The sequence below is a fragment of the Psittacula echo genome (assembly GCF_963264785.1).
Source record: "Psittacula echo genome assembly, chromosome: 14".
Taxonomy (NCBI): Eukaryota; Metazoa; Chordata; class Aves; order Psittaciformes; family Psittacidae; genus Psittacula; species Psittacula echo.
In genome coordinates this window covers 6,916,196-6,939,133 of record NC_137750.1, presented here as the reverse complement: position 1 = coordinate 6,939,133, position 22,938 = coordinate 6,916,196, and the positions used below count along the sequence as shown (strand labels likewise).

Below are 22,938 nucleotides of genomic sequence, written 5' to 3'. Positions count from 1 at the left end.
TCTGACAAGGGATGAGCTCCAGCACAGGGATGCATTGCTGTGAGCAGGGATGTGTCACCCACCACTGTGACTATCACCCGCCTGCAGCTGGCAGGCACAGTTGGTGAGGAATTAGGGACCTGGTAGGGGGGGACATGGCCAAACACCTCCCTAGAGCCTGGCTTTGGGGTGCCGCCAGCACAGACGCAGTGCGGTTGGTGTCCCAGCTGGGCAGGCACAAAGGGGAATACAGTCAAGAAGTGGGAAAAGCAGCACGATAGTGTCTGAAGGGGGAAACTTGAGAGATAAGGGGCCAGGTGGGCAATTAGGTTGGGATTTGGGAAGCAGTGGTAAGGGGACTGGAGCAGGGTGGTGAGCAGGGGATAGGCAGAGGACTGGCTGCTTTGGTGACTGTGTGGTCTGCAAAACCCCAACATGGGGGTTGCAGAACTGAAATATCTCTCAAGGGCAAAGCCTTTAAATATCGACAGTGGCTGTGAGCTGTGCAGAGGCACAGGGAGCTGCCAGCTCCTCCTGTTACCTCTCGCTGCTGTCTCCATCCCTGGGTGCAGGGGTGATAAGGAGCATCATAGCAAGTGGTGGCTTTCGGAGAGGGTAATGGCACTGGGAGGGGACGGTGGTGGTGGGATGGGTAAAAGGGGGTGGGTAGAGAGGACCAGGTGGGAAGGGGTGGTAGCTGGTGGTAGTGGGGTGTATGATGGGTGAGTGATACAACCCTGCAGTCATTCCTCCATCACATACAGCCTCCAAAGGATGATGGTCCCCGTTTTGCCCTGCTTCTGCCCCGGGTGCTGGGGAGGGCTGGGGTGAGCAGGGTGCTGGTGGGCAGCCGGATGTAAGGGGCTGTGTCCCATCCTGGCAGGGACGTGGTGGTGGACATGGGCAGAGCGCCGGCGCACGCTCTGCTACTGTCCATGGTGCTGGGCTGCTCGGCTGCCTTCTCGGACCTCCTGCTGCCGGGCCTCGAGGAGCCGGTGGTCAACGTGGCTGTGGTGTTTGGGGGCACCTCCTACCCCCTGCACATTCGCTCCCGCCTGAGTCCCCAGAGCTTCCTGGACATGCCCCTGGAGATCCACCCCATCACCGTCATCGTCAACAACACCAACCCCAGCAGCCTCCTCACCCAGGTCTGCGACATCCTCGCCAGGCACAAGATCCACGGCATCGTCTTCGAGGACAACGTCGGCACGGAAGCTGTAGCCCAGATCCTGGACTTCATCTCCTCCCAGACCCAGGTCCCCGTCATCAGCATCAGCGGGGGATCTGCTGTGGTCCTGACCCCGAAGGTGAGGCACCTCCTGCAGGTTGCTTGCGCTGTGGGGTGAGAGAAATGGGTGGTTAGAGAGGGGTAGATGTGGGATGAGAGATGCTGGAGGCAGAGGAGCTGCTGGGCTGCATCCTGAGGGCTCACAGACAGGAACAGGCAGTGGCTGCTGCAGCGTGGTAGGACATGGGGGAGCCTACAAAGAGGGGTCCAATTGATGGGACAGGGGAAAGGACTTCAGTGCCCTGTTGGAGGGACCTTCCCTGGTGTCCTGCTTCCCATCCCCTCCTGCTGTGCACACCACGGTTGTGGCACTGGGGCTGCCAGGGCAGCGGCAGGGTTGGCACATCCCTGTCCTCCTCCTTCCCCACATCACTGGGGCTGGATCCAGCCCTGAAGTGGCTGGGCTGGTGGCATGGAGAAACCTCTCTCAGCTCTGGTGCCCATCTTGGGCACGCCACGGGCCCAAACAGGATCTTTGGCTTCTCTGCTCTCTGCTGGCATCAGACACTGTCACTGTCACCTGCCTGCTGGGAGCTGTTGGTGGCAGGGAGAGCTGGAGGGTGCTGGGCAGGCAGTGATGGGCTGTGGCACGGCTCTCCTGGGCAGAAGATTTGGGTTATCTCGCCTTGGATGCTACTCTCACCCTGGGCACTGGAGGGGTCCTGGTGCTGGTTCCTTCCATGGCAGCAGCTCCTGGGCTGCAGGTTCTGCTTCTCCTCTGGGCACTGGGTTTATGCTTTGATGGTGCAGAGGTTTTAGGGTCTAAACCCCCTGCCTGCACTGCCTGGTGCTCCTGGACCAGCCTGAGCTGCTGCCCTCTGTGGCTGGGTGGCAGCTGGGTGCAGGGGACTAAGGTGGGTGCAATGGACCTGGGTAGGTGCAGCAGGCTTGGGTGGATGCGATGGATTGGGGTGGGTGCAATGGACCCAAGTGAAGCCCCAGGCAACTGAGAAGTAGCCATGGCTTTGCTGAGGTCTGGGTGCTTTCCTGCAGCTTTCTCCAGGGGTTGGGTATTTTGGGGTCAGTGAAGGGACCTGTCTGAAGGCTCAACCTCCTCCTCTTCCCATGGATCTGAGGTCCCCAGCATCTCCCATTCCCACGTGGTGGAACCACCACCCCCATTGGGAAAACTACTTCTCTGGAGGTGGGGGGGTCTGAGAGGTGGAACCCCGCTGTCTGCACACGACCTTCTGCAAACACCGCTCACTGAATCATTTAAGACAGAATCAGATCAATTAAGATTTGCTAATGAGAGGCCAGATGGTGGGGGAGGTGGGGCGGGAGGGAAGTTGCCTCATAGGCTCTGATAGCAAGTACTGAGTTAGAGCTGTGATGGGGTTTACACTCCTGGCAGAGGCTTTGTCCCCCTCCCTCCACTGGTTTAAGGAGAAATTGTTGGTCTCCTTTGGAGGGTGGATGAGGTTTCGGTTGATAACCTGAGAGATGGAGGAGAGGTCACAGGGCTTCACCCTTTGCATGGGATGCGGTTCCTTGGATCAACCCCATTTTGGGTATCTCCAGCCCATGGACCATACCAGTTCATGGCTCCCTCAAACACTTCATGATGGCAAATTCAAGATAGCTTGCACAGGTGCAAGAGACCTGGACCATGGTTTCCATGGAGCAAATGAGCCTGGACCATGGTCCATGGACCTGAACCATGGAGCAGTGCTTGACCCCTTCTCCTCCTGCAGGAGCCCGGCTCAGCATTCCTGCAGTTGGGTGTCTCCATCGAACAGCAGATCCAGGTGATCTTCAAGGTGCTGGAGGAATACGACTGGGGCTCCTTTGCCGTCATTACCAGCCTCTACCCAGGCTACAACATCTTCCTGGAAGTCATCCGCTCCTTCACGGACGCCAGCTACTTCGGCTGGGAGCTGCAGGAGGTGCTCACCTTCGAGATGAGCCAGGAGCGGAGCAGCTCCAGGACGCAGCGGCTCCTACGCCAGGTTGATGCCCAGGTCCTCATCGTCTACTGCTCGCGAGAGGAGGCCGAGTACCTCTTCACCATGGCGGAGCAAGCCGGGCTCGTGGGGCCAGGCTATGTCTGGATTGTGCCCAGCCTGGCGGTGGGCAACATGGAGGTGCCACCCACCTCCTTCCCTGTTGGCCTCATCAGCGTGGTGACGGAGAGCTGGAAGCTGAGCCTGCGGCAGAAGGTGCGGGATGGGGTGGCCATCATTGCCATGGGGGCTGCCAGCTTCTTCCGGGCCCATGGCTACCTCCCGGCGGTGGGATGGGACTGCCGGGCTCCTGCTGGAACCACTGCCACCAACAACAGCTTCTACCAGTAAGGCTTGGGACACACTGGGATGAGTGGGAAATAGAAGGAGAAGAGGAGGAGGAGGAGGATGGAGCTGGTGGGCAGGGGGATGATGATGGTCACTGAGCTGCTGGTCCACACCTCTTGGCTGGGTTTCCCTTGTCTTTTCCTATGCTTCTCTGTCCCCCAGTGATCTCGGGGGGGCGGGGGGGGGGTTCACAGCTCTGCTCTGCAGTGCAGATGTGGCACCTCTGGGCTACTGTGGCAATCTGTCCAGTCTCAATCCTACAGTGATCCATCCTTGGTGCCTCCTTGCTGGCAGGGCTTTCTCCAGCTCCCTGCTGCCTCTTTCATAGGGGCTAAATCTGGTTCCCAGCTCTCAGCCCCATGTCTCTAGGTGGGACCCATGGCAATCAGGGGCTTATGGGCTCTGTGTCTCACCAGGCACCTCCTCAACGTGACGTGGGAGCACAGGGACTTCTCCTTCAATGAAGGCGGCTACCTGGTCAGGCCCACCATGGTGGTGATCTCGCTCAACCAGCACCGGCTCTGGGAGATGGTAGGACCCCAGCCCCCCAGCATCGGCACATCATTTGGGGTGGCCGGGCAGGATGAACCTGGGACCATGCACAGGCTGGGATCCCAACACAGGACAGGTTATCCAATGCAAAACCCATGGCTGGTACCCATAGTGGCATGTTGGGGTTTTGTGACACCAAAGCTCTGTCAAGAACTGGGGATTTTCCCTGCAATTTGGCTGGGAAGTTCCAGAAGAGGCAAAAATGCAGCTGCCCACCTCTGGAGAACAGCAGCCAAACACCTCGACCTGAAACAAGCTGTGCAGAGAGGGGTTTATTCCTAGTTTGAAAGTATTTTGGGTGAAGATTGGGCAGGTTTGTGCTCACCCAAGCCTGGTACTTGGGGGCCAAGGAGAAGCACCTCACCCCATGGTCAGTGACTGTGTGAGGAAAGGGATGCTGAGATGGGTCTCACCATGGTGTTCAAAAACCATGTAGATGAGGCCCTTAGTGACATAGGTTAGTGGTGGCCTTGGCAGTGATGGGGTAGTGGTTGGGCTTGATGATCTGAAAGGTCTTTTCCAACTTGGTTGATTCTATGGCTGAGCCTAATGGTGCTCCAGGAGAAATGAGCCTCAAAAGCATGGGGAGGGTGGACATGGAACCTTGTATGGCCCCCATAGCCCCTCACCAGGGCGATGTGCACTCTCCCAGGTGGGCAAGTGGGAGAAAGGCATCATCCACATGAAGTACCCGGTGTGGCCCCGCTACGGCTCCTTCCTGCAGCCCGTGGTTGATAACCGCCACCTCACGGTGGCCACGCTGGAGGAGAGACCCTTTGTCATAGTGGAGAACACGGACCCCAGCACCGGGGTCTGCGTGCGCAACACTGTGCCCTGCCGCAAGCAAACCAACTCCTCCCAGAGGTGAGCAGTGAGGATGGAGCTCCCCATCGCGTCCATGGGGGCACTGAGCTTCTTTGGTTGGTCCAATCCATTTCTCCTGGTGTGGTTTCAGTGGTGATGGCCTTGTGGATCCCTACACCAAGCTGTGCTGCAAGGGCTTCTGTATCGACATCCTGAAGAAGCTGGCCAAGACGGTCAAGTTCTCCTACGACCTCTATCTAGTGACCAATGGCAAACATGGCAAGATCGTCCGCGGGGTCTGGAATGGCATGATTGGTGAGGTAGGGGTGGGAATAGCTTGGAACCCACCTTTGGCCTCTCTGGGGGGCACCACTCACTTGGGGTTTGCCCTAATCTTGGGTTTTCCTGATGGAGATGGGGTCAGGGTGTCTGCGGTGGGGCTCTGGGCTTGGGATGAGCTTATGGGCAAGGCTTTGTGGAGGACATGGGGATGGAGTCAGCTGAACATTGATGCTTTGTGTCACTGGTCAGTTCAGAACATAACGCATTGTTTTAAAAGACAAAGGTTAAGGCTGGCAATGCTGGAGATGAGGCAATGCCTGGTGGGAGATGGCCTGGGTCCCTCTGCCCATCCCTCTGCCCATCCCAAGAGCCTCTGTCCCTTCTCCAGGTGTACTACAAGCGCGCGGACATGGCCATCGGCTCCCTCACCATCAACGAGGAGCGCTCCGAGATCGTGGACTTCTCCGTGCCCTTTGTGGAGACCGGCATCAGCGTCATGGTGGCCCGGAGCAATGGCACCGTCTCCCCCTCTGCCTTCCTGGGTGAGTCCCATGTCCCCCTGTCTATCTCTCTGTCTGTGTCTCTGCCTGCAGGTTCATCCCATGCTTCTGACACATGCAAATTGGAAATATTGCTTGGTTTTAATAACTTTCAAGTAAGAAAAGCCTAAGTCAGGAGGGAAGGGGATTATGCTGCTGTCTTTGGGGCTTCCTCCTCCCCTTGCCTGAATAATCCTTTTATAACAGAGGCTGGAATCGGTGGTTTCCTTCCCTTCATTACTTGTCTCCCCTACATCCCATCCTCTCTCCAGCACACAAGGAGGGGATTTGCCACCTCTGATCTCTGCTCTGGGGACCCCTTTTGCGCCACCATCATTAGGGCTTGTGGTTAAGGCAGGGGTAGGAAACCAGAGCTCAAAGTTCTATTAAATGAGCTTTCAAAGAGCAAAGCTGCAGCCTGGGAAGGAGGAGACTAGCCAAGGTCATCACAAAACTCAGCCTCAGTGCTCAGGCAGGGCTTGAGGCTCTCGGCAAGGGCATGGTGGTGGCAGCTTAGCCGGAGCCAGGCTTCTGCATAGGGAGGATGTGGGTGCCAGGGATGCTATAGGGCATGCGACGTATCTTCCCCTTCCTGTCGCCCCCCCATGCCGACCTTCCCCTTGAAGCAGGGGTCACCTTCACGGCAGGGACACACGGAGCATCCTGCCCCGGGTCAGCTGGGCTGGGGCCTGTGGTTCCCTGCCTCCTCTGCTAATGAGCTGCATCCCTATCAGGGGAGGCCTCTCCTCCCTGACAGCGAAGGACACGCTGACAAATGGACCTCGGTAGCTGCATGTGGAGGGCTCGGCTGCAGCCCCAGCACTCCTGCTGCACTGTCCCAGCTCATCCCAGGCAGGCAGCGACCTGCTGCCCACTCTCAGCTCCGGCGAGGCTGGTCCCATATGGTCCCATGGCGTCATGGGGTGCAACTCATGATCCCATGGGAAACCCTCCTGCTGATGAGCCTGGAGATGGGCAGCTTCTCATTAGCATCTCCTCACCGATGAAAGCCTGATTTTCCTTAGGCAGGGAAGCATGGCTGCATCCCCGCTTCTCACAGCATCCCTCTTCCTTCTTGATTCCCTATGGATCTGCTCAGCCATGATGCTGCCTTCTTTGAGGAGTCCCATTCATCAGGGCAGGCTCTGGGGGTCCCCAGGGGGCTGTGGGGTGTCCTAGGGGGCTGATGGAGTCCTGCTTGCCTTGCAGAGCCTTACAGCCCGGCCGTGTGGGTCATGATGTTCGTGATGTGCCTCACTGTGGTGGCCGTCACTGTCTTCGTGTTTGAGTATTTCAGCCCCGTTGGCTACAACCAGAACCTTACCAGTGGCAAAAGTGAGTTGGGAGAGGTGGGAGATGGGCAGGGGGGCACATTCCCAACCAGGATGACTGCTGTCCCTTTGTCCCTTTGTCCTTGCAGGGCCTGGAGGTCCCACATTCACTATCGGCAAGTCAGTGTGGCTGCTGTGGGCTCTGGTCTTCAACAACTCCGTGCCCATCGAGAACCCCAAGGGCACCACCAGCAAGATCATGGTGCTCATCTGGGCCTTCTTCGCCGTCATCTTCCTTGCCAGCTACACCGCCAACCTGGCTGCCTTCATGATCCAGGAGCAGTACATTGACACGGTGTCGGGGCTGAGCGACAGGAAGGTGGGGATGGAATTGGGGTGGAATTGCTGCAAAATAATACGGGTTTTGGGGTGGAATGAACCGGGGGGGGTGCACACATCCCTGCTGGGCATGGGTTTGTGGATGGCTGTGGGGAAGGGGGACATGGCGGGGACATGGACACTGTGTGATGCTGCTCCTTGGGGCTTCCCATTGCAGTTTCAGAAGCCGCAGGAGCAGTACCCCCCTTTCCGCTTCGGCACCGTCCCCAACGGCAGCACCGAGAGGAACATCCGCAGCAACTACCCCGACATGCACACCCACATGGTGAAGTACAACCAGCGCTCCGTGGAGGATGCCCTCACCAGCCTCAAAATGGGGTATGGCTCCTCCAAACGGGGTATGGCTCCCAGAGCTGTAATACAGCTCCTTCACATGGAATACAGTACCCCCATATGAACTGGGGCTCCTTGGGATGGGGGATGATATTCCCAGATGGGGTAAGGCTTTCTCAACTGGGGTACAGAGCCCCACAAGTGAGATATGGGTTCCCCAGGATGGGTACAGCTCTCCCAGATGGGGTATAGCTCTGTGTAGCTTCCCTGCATGAGGTATAGCCCCCCCAACAGGGTACAGCCCCCTGCAGATGGGTACAGCTTCATACAGCTCCCCCCACATGGGATACAGCTGCCCAGGTTGGGTGCTTCTCTCCAAGATGGGGCAGATACCCCCAAAGAGGACACAACCCTTTCAGACGGGCCACAGCAATCCAAATGGGGTAGAGCTGCCCCAAAAGAGGCACAGCCCCCCAAAAGGTCTTCCAGCCTTCCCCCCCTCACTCGTCCTCCCACTGGTGGTGCAGGAAACTGGATGCCTTCATATATGATGCAGCAGTGCTCAACTACATGGCGGGCAAGGATGAGGGCTGCAAGCTGGTGACCATCGGCAGCGGGAAGGTGTTCGCCACCACGGGCTATGGCATCGCCCTGCAGAAGGACTCACGTTGGAAGCGGGCCATTGACCTGGCCCTGCTCCAGTTCCTGGGAGATGGTGGGTACCCAGGCAAGATGCTCATTAGCCCCGTCCCCATCATCACCCCAAATCAACCCAGGGACCAGGGCTTTGGTGCCCAGACCCTGTGCAGCTTCCACAGCTCCTTGGAGGATGCTGCCAAGGGGGTTCTCCACCAGCTACTTTCAGGGGATATTAAACCCAGCAGCATCTCTCCAGCTGGCTGCTGGGGGGAACATTCCCTCTGGAGTTCCTCCTCATCCTGGAGATGGCCATGTACTAAAGCAGAAGGTCAGGAGAAGCCTGGGGAGGGAATAGTGAGCATGGCTGGCTGGCATGGGACAGAGGCCGGAGGATGAGTGACTGATGGGATGCTCAGGCCAAGGGCAGCAACAAGGACAAGGTGATAACACCTCCAGGGGCTTGGGAATGGCTTTCTCCTTCTCCAGCCATGGTGGGGTGAGAATGGGCAGGGGCTGTGCTTGGGGAGATGATGCCTAGGGATGGGTATTTTCACCTCTCCCACCACTGTTCATGTTCGGCCCCAGGTGAGACCCAGAAGCTGGAGACAGTTTGGCTGTCAGGGATTTGCCAGAATGAGAAGAACGAGGTGATGAGCAGCAAGCTGGACATTGACAACATGGCCGGGGTATTCTACATGCTGCTGGTGGCCATGGGGCTGAGCCTGCTGGTCTTCGCCTGGGAGCACCTCGTCTACTGGAAGCTGCGTCACTCTGTCCCCAAGTCCCACAAGCTTGACTTCCTCTTGGCCATCAGCAGGGTGAGTGATGTTGATGATCTTGAAGGGGCCCAAATGTCCTCCCATGGCATCATGAGGATAAGCATCATCCCTTTGACCCATAGGAGAAGGACTGGAGATGTTTGTGCTGATGTGAGCTCTTGGTTGGAGAGAAAAGGCAGGGTCTGTGGAAAGGGCTTAGCCCTGGGAATGACCCCACATCCATGTCAGCATCCAGTGGGAAAGGAGTGCTGGAAAATGATGTCACCTCCCTGGCAGTGCTGGGGATGCTGAGGAGGGGGCATTGGTGCTATCAAGACATCTCAGCACCATCATCCTAGCTCGGCAGGGTGGGTGCATGACCCTGCTGATGTTGGGGTGTCCCTTGTTCTCTCCATAGGGCATCTACAGCTGCTTCAATGGGGTGCAGTCCCTGGTGAGCCCCAGGCGGGCGCCTACACCCGATGTCACCGCCAGCTCGGCACAGGCTAACGTACTGAAGATGCTGCAGGCGGCCAAGGAGATGGTGTCAACAGCCAGCGTGGGCAGCTCACTGGAGCACGCCACCCGCACCATTGAGGACTGGAGCAGCCGCAGCGAGCGCCTCCAAACCACCTTCTCCCTAAGGACACCCCAGCTCGTGGTGCAGAACAGCACCAGCACTCACCGGGCCCCCTCCTCTGCCCCTGAGAGGTTGGAGAGAGCCTACGCAACCATGGGTGCTCCTCTGGGGCTGCAGCTGCCGCAGCCCATCCCCGTGGACTCCCGGCTGCCCAGGGAGGAGAAGTGGAGAGGGACGAACAAGCACGTACCCCGCCTCCTGCATCCCTTGAAGTTTCGGGGGGGCTGTGCAGGGGATGGAGTCCTCCCGGGTGTCCCCCATGTCCCGGTGAAGATGTCCCCAGGGGAGGATTTTGGGGAGCAGATATTGGTGGGGAACCACATCGGGGCTCCCCTCCCGCCCCCCACGTCCCCCAGGGACCTCCCACCACCGGACATCTACAGGGAGCACAAGCGGCCGTCGGGGCTGGTGGACCGGCTGCAGAACCCGCCCCGGCTTCAGGGGGACGGGGGCCACGGGGGCTCGGGGACGCTGCCCTGGCTGCTCTCAGCCGCAGAGAAGAGGCAGGAGCTGGGCAGCCCCTTCCTGCCGCCTTCCTGCCCTCACGGAGCCTTCCCCAAAGCCGCCAGGACTCGCAGAGCCAGAGGCGAGGCGGACGCTGCAGCGATGGAGGGGGAGAAGCCGAACCGGCGGGCGGGCGGGGAGCGGGGTGGGAAGCGGTGTCCGGGGCCGCTGCGCCGCTGCGGTGCTGCTCACACCTCCCCATGCACCGGCATCCCCGATCTCTTCCCCGAGCCCGGCTTCAACTGCGGCTCCCGCTGCGCGCAGCCCTCGGGCCGGCTGGCACCGCGCTCCCCCCCCGCCAGGCTGCCGTCCTACGGGGAAGCCTGCCGGCAGCCCCCCCGTGCCACCGGCACCGCGCCGCACGCCTGCATGAACTCCTACCCCAACCTGCACCCGGGGCACCGCTCGCGGGGGTCCCCCCCGCCCCACCAGCACCCCAGGGTGCCGGTGGACTGTGGACGGGGGTCTGGGCGCTGGGACGGCGGGTGCAGAGACTGCGGGAGGCGCGGGGGGGAGCCGGCCTTGCTGCGGGCAGCGGGGACCGAGCGGAGGGACCCGTTGTGCCGCGCTGTGATGAGTCCCTGCGCCGGCGGGTCCTGGCGGCGGGTCTCCAGCCTGGAGTCGGAGGTGTGATGGGGGGACAGGGGGGTGTCCGCACCCCTCTGCCTTCCCTGGGCCCGGGTGTCCCCATGGGCCAGCCAGCGGCTCCCGGCCGGGCTCCAGCCTCCCGGGATCCTGCCGCGCCGGCAGCGGGATGCTCCAAGCGGCTCGGCGGGTCCCGTGCGCTTTGAGGGGGGTCAGAGGAGCCTGGTAGGGGCTGGCACACGCTGGATTGGGCGCTTCCCGCAGGCAGGGCTGGCATCGGGGACACTGAACTCATTGCCACCGTGTTGCCGTCATTTGGGTTCATTCAAAGGACTTGAAACACCATTTCCAGGTCATTAAAGAGACATTTTCAGCCGGCTGAGGACCCTTTGTCCATCCTCCAGCGATCACAGAATGGTTGGGTTGGAAAGGACCTTACGATCATCCAGTTCCAACCCCCTGCCATGGGCAGGGACACCTCACACTAGACCATGCCACCCAAGGATCTGTCCCCAGGGCTGCCCTTGTCTTTACCCTCTGTCAGTGGGATACTTGTGGTCTTGTGCACCTCTCCCTGCTCATGTCCCTTTACTGCTGAGCCCTGGCACAGGCTGATCACACTGGTGGCAACTGCCCAGAGGGAGCATCAGTCAGTGCCGCGACTGAAGCCAAGCACTGAAGCCAGAGTCACTGCACCCCGCTTGGGTACTGGGGTGCTAGGCACAGATGGCTGTGAGCTCAGGTCAAAGAGTGATGCTCCCGTGGCTGCAAACCAGCAGCCCAGCAGGGATGTGTGGCTGGGAATGAGGAAAGGAAAACAATTCCTCCCACATTCCCAGGGCTGATGGAGCTCTAAATCAGGCACAGGGGATGAGCTGGGGTTAATTCTGCTCTTGATGTACATGTCTGACCCAGCCCTTTCCCTGCTGGGCGGGTGAGAAGCTGTCAGAGCAGGGCAGAGAGTTTGGGGAAGCAGCAGCTTTGGCTTTGCCAAGTGGTACCAGCCCCATCCCAGGGCCTTGCTGGGATGATGCAAAGCTTCCCATGGAGATGCCAACCCTCATCCTCTCCTCCCGGCTGATTCAGCATCACCCGCATGTATGAACATCTCCTCAAGGAGCTGCTCCAGAGCTCCATCATTTTGTTTCCCCTATTTCAAAGCAGCTCTTGGGGTTGCAGCAGCCACCGAGCAGCTGGGGCTGGTGACAACAAGGGGACCATGGCAGGATCTGTGCCAGGACACCCATCCCTGCCCCAGGGACGGCTGCAAAGCCTTAGGGGAAGTCAGGAAGGGCCTGGCCACGTGTGATGGCACCGTGTGTGTGTGTCCATCCATCTGTCCGTCAATCCATCCACCCATCTGTCTGGGGTTAAATCCAGCCAGTTCCCTCCCCATCCCCCAGCCTGGCTCCATCACAAGCGGGTGCTGGCACTTTAATTCCTTTATTTATCATTGAAATTGTCTCTTAATTGCTTTGGCAGCCCCTCTGAAGCCTCGTGGTGAGGAGAGAGGGGCTGGTGTATGAAGGAAAGAAACAAGTAACCCTGGCTGAAAGCAAGGGAATGGATCCTTGCAGGGCTGCCCCAGGAGACGGCACCCATTTATCGGGGGCGGTTCTGCCTACCTGGGTGTCCAGATGCCCCCAGGGGGTGACAGGCTGGTCCCCAGGAGGCTTTAATGTGGCCTAGGGAGCTTTTACCCCCCAAAACCTATGGCTTTCTGGCCCAAGGACACCAGCACATACAGCTGCACCTTTGGGGTCAAGCCTGGAACAGGGTTGGGGCTGGGAGAACAAAAGAGAGCTGAAAACGGAGGGAAGAAATATATGTATATATATATATATATATATATATATAATTCCCAACCCACACTTTAAATTAATTAGTGATGTCCCTAGTGACTCAGCAGAGGCCAAATGGCTTTTGCCTCATGTTTTATTGAAGGGCTTTGCTGCGGGAGGCTGAGGGCAGCGAGGGACAGGGGACACCACGGGGGTGCCAGGGATGCTCCATGGGGATGGGTGTCAGCACCTGCTGTAAGGCCAGGGCTGTCCTGGGTGTCTCTGTCTGCTGCTGCCAGGGTGGCATCTGCATAATCATCTTTACATGATAAAGGGAATGGAATACAGCAGTTTTCTCACATTCCCGAGTGATAATCACTGTTGGGAATGGAGCTGAATGGGGCACAGGGGAATGAGCATCCCAGAGTGGGTGGAAGCTGCATCACCCCCTATGGACCAAGGAAGAGCTGAGCTGCTCCTGCAGCATCCCCTCACCCCAGGGAGCACCAGGGATGAACCAGTAGGGAAGCAGCAGCCTGGAAGCACCCTCTGACCAAGCTTTCCGAAGCAGGGGCTGGGTAGTTTAGTGCTTAACAGGCGCTGAGGGATATTTCTTTGGGGTGAAATTGTCTAATCAATCACTTTTTAATCCAGCAGCTCCGGCACCGGGGCCGCCCTGGGATGCTGCTGGTTACGTGCATAGAGAAATACAGTCAGTTCAATGCTGGCCACTGCTGTGGGGCTCAGCCGTGCTCAGGGACACAGGCAGTGTGCCCCATCTGCCAACAGCCCCTGCAACTTCAGCACCCCCATGGCATGGATTGTTTTCACTGCCCTCATTGTTCAGCATCATAGAATCATCATAGAATAGTTTGGGTTGGAAGGGATCCTCAAAGCTCATCTGGTCCCAGTGAGCAGGGACATCTTCAACTAGATGAGGTGGCCCAGAACCCCACCATGGCATCCATCTGCTGAGGAAAGGGGGGGACAAGGGAGGCTAGCATGATCAGCCATGGGGAAGAGGATTCCAATGGCAGGGAATCCTGTGGGGAGACGGTAGCTTGGGCGAGGGTAGGTGAAGGTGGTTAAATCACAAAGCAGAAGAGACACAGGGCCAGGGAAGTGCAATAAGGGGCTAGCAGATGCTGATAGCTCCTGAGCTCAGGACCCAGCTGCCCAAACCCATGTTGGGAAAGGTGGGGAGCATCTTTCTATAAGCTCATGAAGAGCGACCCCCACCCTACCCCCCAAATTGACACACAGCCCCTTGGTGATGCTCAACCCTTGTCCAACCCTGCCTTTCAGACTCCATGGTTGCATTTTTCCTTCCCTGACCATTGCTCTTCCAAAGCCCAAATCTATCCCCGATATCAGTTTGGTCTCAGATTTACAGCCCAAGCCCTGCAATCCTCCGCTGCTTGTGAGGTCCTTCGAGAGAATCACAGCAGAAAGTGTTTATTTCCACCATAAAGCCCCGGTTTAATATTTTACCATAAATCACACTGCGCTTTATGGTGATAATAAATTTGTTGGCAGAAAACTGCCTTTTGCAGCCCGAGGCAGTGGAGCGATTCAATTTGTTAGGGTTTAAGTGTAAGGAGCCGTAATTGAGAAGGGGAAAGTACAGATGTTTTAATTGAGTTTGCAGCTACCACCCAGAGTTGCAGGAGGCTAATAGAGAAGAGGTGAGGGTCTCCATTAGCCTCTCCGCTTGTCATTTCCCCTTGGCCTGCAGCACCATCCGTCACGGCTGTTCCCTCTGGGAACAGCTGCTCAGTGCATGCACCAGAGAAGGAAAGGGGTGGGGAAAGCATCCAGACGAAACCAGATGTATAATGCACATTTTATTGGGTTTAATCCCATTTTTGGAGAACTAATTACAGTCAGGACAAGCATCACGTGAGACTCGGTGATAATCAAGTGTTAGTGTTGATAATGGCCAAATAAAACCACACTTTCATGATGGGTGAGAAGGGGGAGCTCCTGCCCTGCGCCGAGGTCACCCAGTGTTCCCCCCTGGACAGCGCTGGCTCCGCTGAGCCATCCCCTTCCCTCTTTCTCCAGTCATTTTTAAGGCATTGCTATGTCACATCTGATATGAAGAATGTTCTCTCTGCCATAGAGCTTCTTTCCCTTAATCACCCCAATTCCTTGGATATATGTGTGCAAGGACAGCGGGTTATTTGTTTAAGAAAGCATTGGTGCTCATGGGGATCACAGTCCTCACTAAGGTACCACGGCAAGGGCTAGGAGCAGGATGTGAGCCCTCGCTGTGCCACTGCATCCAAAACCTGGATTCAAGCAGCTCTTAGAGGTAAGGCCCCTTAGAAATCTCTGGACCACCATGCTGAGGAGGAGAGGGGGTCACCCAGGCCAGGAAGCGAAGGCACATCTTTAACATTAAGAGATGCAAGAGAGAGGGTGGATTTGCTGTCTCCCTCCTCCTACCCCAGGCAATGTAGTCTGATAACAGAGGGACAGGAAAGGAGAGAGACTAAGGCGAAGGGAGGATGAGAGATGAAATAACAGCACAGCCCCATTCCCTGGCTGGCAATGAAATGTGGAGGGAAGAGATTGCAATGGGCGCTTGCAGGGATGGAGGCAGAGCCAAGTGCCTCACAAAGCCTCAGCCCCCCCCCCCATCACCCACATCTGTGCCCTTGTGCACAGCACCCCCCTGCAGCCTCTCCAGCTCTCCAAAGGCTCATTTCATCAGCATTAAATTCCTCTCAGCTGCCTGGCAGGTGGCTCCCAGCAATGCTGCCCCATGGATCTCTGTCCTCCAGCCTCCCTCTTCCTGAGACACCACCACCAGCTACCTGGAAATAACTTGTTCATTTGGCACTGAAGATGCCCCAGCAGCTTCCCCGAAGCACTTGGGGATGTTTAAAGTCTATGCCAACGCTTAGGATCAAGCTGGAGAGGAGGCAAACAGTCCCCCCGGATCCTCTCCAAGCAGCTCAGCAAGGACACAGTGGCGGTGCTCAGGCTCAAGAGGTGCAGGGTTTTGCTTTAAAAGCCATGAAGTGTTTTTATACAGCTCCAGGTACTTGCATATTCCCGCAGGAGGAGCACTTCAGGTCATATGGAAACCAGAAAGTCCTACTTGAAAACAGAGCTTGATTAAAAAGAGCTGCAGTTCAAAGCTTGCTTTAGCGAGTGGAGACACTTAATACTGCAGCAAGTGCAGAGGGCAAGAGGATCTAACGTAAGTGACACGCACCTGGCTTTGAACCTGCTTTAATAAGGGCGGGGGGGCTGAAAGTATTTCAGGTGGAAACTTCTTTTGAAGTTCTTCCTTTTGTTAGGAAAGCCCAAAGATCTTTGCCCAAGGGCCTTGAGCACAGCATCCAGGGCTGTGTCACTGTGTGCTGTTGTAAGTGACTTAACAGCAGAGATTCACCTAAAGCACTGGCTGCCATAGGTAACAGGCAGCCCAGTTCCCAGAGAAGCTGAGCAGGACCAGCCCAAAGCCCACCTTAGCCCTGTGCAGAAGGAGAAGAAAAGGGATTCAAGCCCAGTTCCAGCAGGGTTTCAGCACCTGGGATCTGTGCTCCTGCAGGCTGGAGGCATGGCCGCTGCCTCCTGGCACCAGCCCATTCCCTTGAGTTAACACCCACCTTGTTTCAAGGCTAATTACCCAGCACAGGAGGCTGGAAACGCATCAGTGTGCACAGCCAGAGCCCCTGCAGGCCTCACACGTGTCCAGACTGGAAAATTAGCCACAGGAATTCCAGCCCGCAGGAATACTGGCTACTGGAGGCAGGGGCTGGCTGGTCCTACCAGCTCCGTGCAAGGGGTCTGCATGCAGGAGCTGAGGGAAGCAAGGCTGCAGTTTCCTCTCCAGGGAGGAAAAGCTGCATCCCTGCATGTAGGGGCATCGCTCTGGGGTCCAACTGGGGCTGCCACAGCGGAGAACACGGTAAGAAGTGTGAATGTAAACTCCTGGGCTTGGGAAACCAGCAAGAGATCCCAGACCCCAGCAATCCATGGTGCACAAACAGGTTAATGCCTCTAGGAAAAGAAAATATAACAGAACACAACAATTACTTCCTTCTGAATTAGATCTCCTCCCACCCTCACTTCTCTCCTCAACTGGCACAGGAGGTTGGTTTGAAAGAAGAGACTCCGCTCTCCCAAACTCCTGCCGGATTCTGCCCAGCACATCCATGCCTTTGGGAGAAGGGACATTGAGCTGATTGGTGCAGTGAGCAGCCAAGGCTGACTGCTCTCCCGTGTGCCGAGACCGGCAGCACACAGAGAGCTCCAACAGTGATGCTCCAACAGAGCTGAAGGCAGAACTGGCTGGACACTGGTTAATGGTGCAGGCTGCCAAGGGCTCAGCCCCACAGCGTTGAACAGCAGGGTGTGAGAACCAGGACTGTAACAAGGCTGAGTCCACCCCATCCCCACTCCAAATGGAGTGGAGAGACTCTGTGTTCAGGGCTAACTAACCCTTGTCACCAAGCCCACAGCCTGGAAACTTCCCTTCATGATGCCTCTCCCCCATTCCACAGCTGCAGAGGGGGAGCTGAAATGTCTCTGGAGCTGGGGAGGGAGCGTGCTGCTATCCCCACATCAGAGTTTGGACTCGCTCAGGACAATGTTTGCAGTCACAAACACAAAGCAAGAGAAGCCCCATATGAGCACAAACACAATCCAGAAGGTGTGTCGGAAAGGGGAGAGGTGTTTGTTAACTGTCCCACTGCCAAAGACCAGCTGCGTGTCCTTGCGACTGCAGTACGCGAGGAAAGCCGGAATGAGGTACTGGATCCCATTCCCAGCATAAGCTCCTGTGATCCCCACCAAGGACTCCAGATCGTGGGTGCAGAAAGCCACCAGCACTGGGGGAATGAGCGTGATGGCAGGAAAGACAATCCTATCCACCACCCATGGGTAGGTCCCCCCTTCCCTGTGGAAAAGAGTCTTCCAGTTGTTGCGCAGGGTCACTGCGATGATGGGGAAGTTGGTGCTGATGGTGAAGACTGGGAAGAGGCCCAGGAAGTAGCGAATGAAGGCAACGTTGATGATCTCACAGTTGGTGAAATTGAGCGTGTACATGTCCATGAGGGTGTCATTGCGGAAGCAGTAAATGGCAGTGAACGACAGGAGGCTGTAGAAAGCCAGGATCAGGATGTAATCGAGCAGCACGAGCTTGTTGACATGCTTCTTCTTGGAGATGGGGGTGATGAGGGATGGCAGAGAGTGCTGGCACATGAAGGAGTAGACGCACACCCCAAAGAGATTGCGGATGCCTGAGAGCTGGGCCATGGATGGGTGACCTTCAGCTTGGCCTCTGCTGATGCGGATGAGAGCCAGAATAATCATGAGGATGAAAGCTGGAGGGAGAGAGAAGGTTTGAGGTCAAGCCCGGGTTTGCACTCCCCATGACCCTCCTCCCACCAGCACTGGCACCAGCTCTGTCTCCTGCTCCACAAGAGCATCTCCTTATCTCTGAAGAAGGTGGTACATCAAAGCCAAGGTACATGGGAATTAATGACCACTTGCTTTCAGTGCTAGTCAGCAGATAGGGGAATGGGCCTTTGGCAGGCATCTCCTTCCAGTCTTCTTCCCACAGGGGCTCACCTTCCCACCTGGATAGCAAAAAGTTGCTCTGGACTCTGGAAATCGGATGCTAACAAGTCCATCACCCTCACGGATCTCGGTCCATGGATGCTTCTGCCAACACACTATGGCTAAATATCATCATTTGAAAATGGCTTAGAGATGTCTGAGCTTTGACCTCTAAAGGAGGAAAATATTAAAGCTGGCTGCAGTCAACCCCAGTAATACTCTTTAACATCTGCAACTGGACTAATGCTTCCAAGCCCTCACCTATGTACAGAGGTCGATGCAAAGGAGCAGCAGCTATCACCAAGCTTTGCTTGTCCCTATGATGTGTCAGGCTTGATAGAGCAAGAACCAGCCAGCCATTTCCCAGGCAGGAGGAACAGGCTGTCTGTAGTTAATCCCAGGGTGCAGAAGCCAGTCTGGAAGGGACTAAAGCAGCACTGAAAGACTGCGATTAAAATTCATCACTTCTAAGGCACCAAGTCTACCCCTCACTTGTGTCAGGGAAAAGCCTAACGATGTTTTACAAAGCTTATCACAGAAAAGCAATGTGCTGTGGACAAAAAGGAATCAAGGAGATTGGTCTAACGCCCTTATTTACTCTGCTGGTGGCAATTTAAGCCAGCAGCAGTTATTGCTCGCCTGTTATTCCTACCATGGCACATAAAACCAGCAGAAAACTAATTCTGGTGTCATAGAAATCACATCAACCTGGGCAAGATGATCATCAGCTGCTGGAGCTAACAGGAACGGGGGAATAAACCCTACCTGGCAGAGCAGCAAGCAGCAAAATTTACAGCCTGGTGCTGGCAATGGATGGGCCACTGCAGCTTGCACAGAGCTGTCTCCTGCGCTGGTTTGAGGCATCAGAGCAGAGCAGTGAATTATCAGGTAACAAAAAGAACAGCAAAATGCTGAGATGACTCCTTCTACGGGCAACTTTAATGTCATAAACATCAATACAGAGGAATTAAATAGAGCAGCACAGAGCCCCCAGGAGGGTGACCACCGGCACTGTGAGCCTGGCCATGGACTGACCAGGACACTGGCTTGCTCTGTGCCAAGCGCTGCTCCGCCTGACACAGCCGGATGGAGATGGGAGACCCTGCCAGGGACAGGGCTAGGGAAGATAGTTCCAGACCAGTGTACAAATGCTGTTTCTTCTGTCTCCAGTGAGACCAGATTAACCCAAACTGAACATCGCCTCCCAGCACTCTCCAAAACCCTGTTTCTCATCGCACAGCAATCCTTTCCTTCCCATAGCAAGCACCAGCTCTGTGCTGAGCCACACTCTGCATTTCATCTCATGCTGCCTCAGGAAACCTCTCACTTCCAACTGTCCTCAATGACAGGGCAAGTCTAACAGCTCTCCACCAGCACTGGGCTGATGACAATACATCCATTCCTTTGTGTCACCACAAGGGCCAAGCCACTTTGGGAGTGCTGGGCTCTATTTACTTCCCCAAGAGCAGTCACAGAGGGCTATGGAAAACATCAGCTCATTGCTCTGGGGCTGTGCAGTTCCCCTCGCCTTCACTCAAGCCAGCAAGTGAGGGGCACAGTGAGCACAGGTACAGTTGTTGTGCCTCCTCTGTTGCTCCCTGGAGGGGAGATGCTTACCAGCATATGTGTTACAGCAAAACAGCTGGGAAGAGCTGTGCTCCAGGTGATGTGACATTGGCTGCACTCCCTGGGGCTGCAAAGGCTACAAGGAAGAGGAGAAGGTGCCTGGAGCAATCAGAAAACCAGCTTTGGAAATATGAGATGAAACAATGAGACCATTCCTTTCCTTCCCACTTGGGAGACGTGGTCGTCCTCTGCAGCCCAATCCCAAGCTGGTCCTGTACCTGAACGAGGTGTAACTGCAGAACCTTGCACCTCTTACCCTGCACACAGTAAATCTCCAACTCCTCTGCTCAGCAGAGGAGTCACCTATTTCCATTTCCCAGACTCACCACTGGCTCAAAGCCCTGCTTTCCACAGCAGCACTAACAGGACCAGTGCAGGGGAACATGCAGGCTGGCACCCCATCCTCTGAGCATCTCCTCGGTTAGAGACATAGGCTCTCCTCTGCTCTCTCTGACAGGGAGCACTGAGAGAACAGAACTCCTATGGAAGCAGCTGGAATTCATAACCTTTTCCTTAAATGTTTCTTTCAGAAATTAAATGTATTAAAGTTACAATGTGTGAGGATCCAATCTAGCTGCAAGTGCCCCTGCCTATGGCAGGGGGTGGAACTGGATGAGCTTTAAGGTCCCTTCCAACCCAAACCATTTTGATTCTATGAATACTAAGATTGAAACTAGCACTGTTTCCAACAAGGCTGTGCTCCCCCTGCCCTGGTGTTCTGCATGAGCCTTGAGATGCGTGGTGTTGGGTAAACTGGAATCCTCCCCTGCTCAATTCCAGCCTCAGAGGAGACAACAGGAGCCCTGCCCCAATGGTTGTGTTTTCTCTCACTCCCTGCAACAGGGAACCAAAGAGCTGAGATATTTGCATGCCAGATTTATCTGCCTGTCCCTGGGAAGAGACAAGCCCCAAAGTGAAATTCTGAAACCTGGTTATGCCAGGTGATAAATCAAGATGAGAAGAAGATGACAGATGCTGACTGACAGGCAGCTTTGGGCAGACAAGAGGCAGCGCAGGATCCTCAGGCACACACAAAGCTCCTGCTCCCATCCTCCTCTACCTGGGACAGCAGGCTGAAGGCAGAGTCCCACCATGCTATTTCAAGTCACTTCCAGTTGCCACACTGGCCGGCCCACAGCTTTCCTGCATCACAAGGACCCTGGTGAAGTCAGACATGGGATCATAAAATAAGCCTTGATCTGCTCCTCTACACACATGGCAGGATATAAGCAAGATGCTCAGGGATGAAACACCTTCAGATACCATGACCAATAGGTATAAAGCAAGGTGGACAACACTGCTACCATGGATCGTTAGTAAGTTACATGAAAACTTTGTTTAAAACCTTTATTTATACCTTTAAACCCTTATACAAGTGCTTAAAAACAGTCGAAGGTTTTGCTGCTCCTAATTTTTCACCAGTGTCAGACCCACTCCAAACCCACACACCACAGATGGGCTTGGCAGTCAACGAGGCACAGAGGACACTGCTGGTCCCATCATCTCTCCTCTAGATGTCTGAGCATCATTTTTACTGAAGGATGTGAGACTGGAAAGAAAATAGAGAGGGGTATCGCCATAAAGGAAATGCTGTGATGAAGCTCATCACCTACAGACCTCTCTTGTCACTCTTTAAGGAGCAAACACTGGCTCTTCTCACTGACAGTGCAGTTGTCTGTCCTGCTTGACTCAGGAGATGTTGATTCAGAGATAAGGCAGCTCTGCTCTGGCTCTTGCAGGTGGAAAAAGGATGAATATGGATGAGCACACATCCTAATAAGAACACCTTGGGAAATATGGGAGCCTGGGGATATTAAAGAATACATTTTGGTGAACTTTGATAGAAGCATAATAAGGCTGCAGAAGAGCACTGGAGATCATTTAGCCATTCTAAGATTAACTATTGTTTTGCAGAGTCAGAGCAAACACCTTTGCAAATAAGAAAATGCTGGTCTATACCTGAACTTCATCTCTCTGCAGAAAGGCTATTGCAAGGAAAGGGAGACGCCCAAGGCTAGAACACATTATTTTCCCCAATCATGATAAGTTCCTGGAAGAACTGATGCTCAGAATGAATTCCTGGCTTAACCTTCCCTTGCATCCCTGGCAAGGCACTATGGTTTTGGGATGCTTGACTTGGTGCCCCACTTCAGTCTCTCTGTTGGCATGTGGAAAATAATGGAGATCCTGAACTGAGCCACAGTAGGAAACAGGGAGGAACCTGGAAAGAGGTGGCTTGGCAAGGGGAAAATGAGCTCAGAAATGAGGTTCTGCAGGACTGTGGCATTGGATAACGTCTCTATTATCAAAGACAGATGTTGCCTCCCAGGTTCACCAGTGAACTTCAACCTTCAAAGCATTGCTCCCAGTTAAAACAAGGATGGTTTTAATGGCTCTAGAAAGCATTGGGGGAGACATGAACTAGGGATGAGTAAAAGACTTATGGAAGAAAACAGAACAAAGGTTACATGACAAGCACCTTGTATGTTAAGAGACAGAAAGTAAAGACAGAGGAATTGCAACACATCTTCTGCAACTCGGTCCCTACTCATTCTTCCTTCCACAAGGCACAACTGGTGAGAACATCCCCAGGGCTGGAGAGGCAGTGGTGAGCACCACACCATGCTGTATCAGCAGAGCAGCTCAAGCCTGCCTGCTCCCTACCCCCATCCACAGGCATTTGTTTAAGCAGTGGGCTGTGCTGCTGACACGGCCATGGCAGCGCAATCCGTCACCGTGCCTGACTCTGTGACAGAGCTTCCTTGTTGAAGCAGAGCATCAGCGTGCCAGGAAATAATGATAATGAATCACCCCTTCACAACACATGCCACTTGCTTCTCGCTTCATACATTAGGTGGCATGATGGATCCCAGGGAGGAGGTTTTCATGAGCTTCCTAAGCCCATTCTCTTTAGAAATAGGAAGATCTCCCCCTACCTTAAACTTGATTCCGATTCTCCATCAAGCCAAAATACTCTTAAACAGAGGAACAGATCTCATTTAGTTTAATGTTAGGCAGCTCTTTCAGGAGAGGAGGCATGAAAGGAGGGCATCTGCTCTGTACACGCTTCAGCACAACATCATGTCAAGACAGTCCTACCTTCTGCATCTCTATCCAACACTTCCATCAGTGTTTTGGGCAAGTTTAAGATCC

At 55.4% G+C, this 22,938-nt stretch overlaps 2 protein-coding genes across 2 annotated transcripts in view; one reads left to right on the top strand and one right to left on the bottom strand.

Annotated features, from left to right (window-relative positions):
• Nucleotides 1–878: 878 nt before the first annotated feature.
• Nucleotides 879–10,852, top strand: GRIN2C (glutamate ionotropic receptor NMDA type subunit 2C; the record flags this gene model as incomplete). Its single annotated transcript, XM_080629505.1, has 12 exons — nt 879–1,286; nt 2,962–3,557; nt 3,975–4,089; nt 4,763–4,974; nt 5,066–5,234; nt 5,585–5,738; nt 6,945–7,070; nt 7,156–7,385; nt 7,563–7,723; nt 8,206–8,393; nt 8,903–9,135; nt 9,494–10,852. 12 exons carry the CDS (start codon nt 879–881, stop codon nt 10,850–10,852), a joined length of 3,951 nt encoding a protein of 1,316 aa, XP_080485631.1.
• Nucleotides 10,853–16,455: 5,603 nt separating this feature from the next.
• The window catches only part of TMEM104 (transmembrane protein 104), a 42,115-nt gene continuing 35,632 nt past the window's right edge, over nt 16,456–22,938 (bottom strand). Inside the window, exon 10 of the mRNA XM_080629444.1 lies at nt 16,456–17,924. Within this exon, the coding sequence (XP_080485570.1) occupies nt 17,164–17,924 (761 nt within the window). The 3' untranslated portion in view covers nt 16,456–17,163. The remainder of the gene's footprint in view (nt 17,925–22,938) is intronic.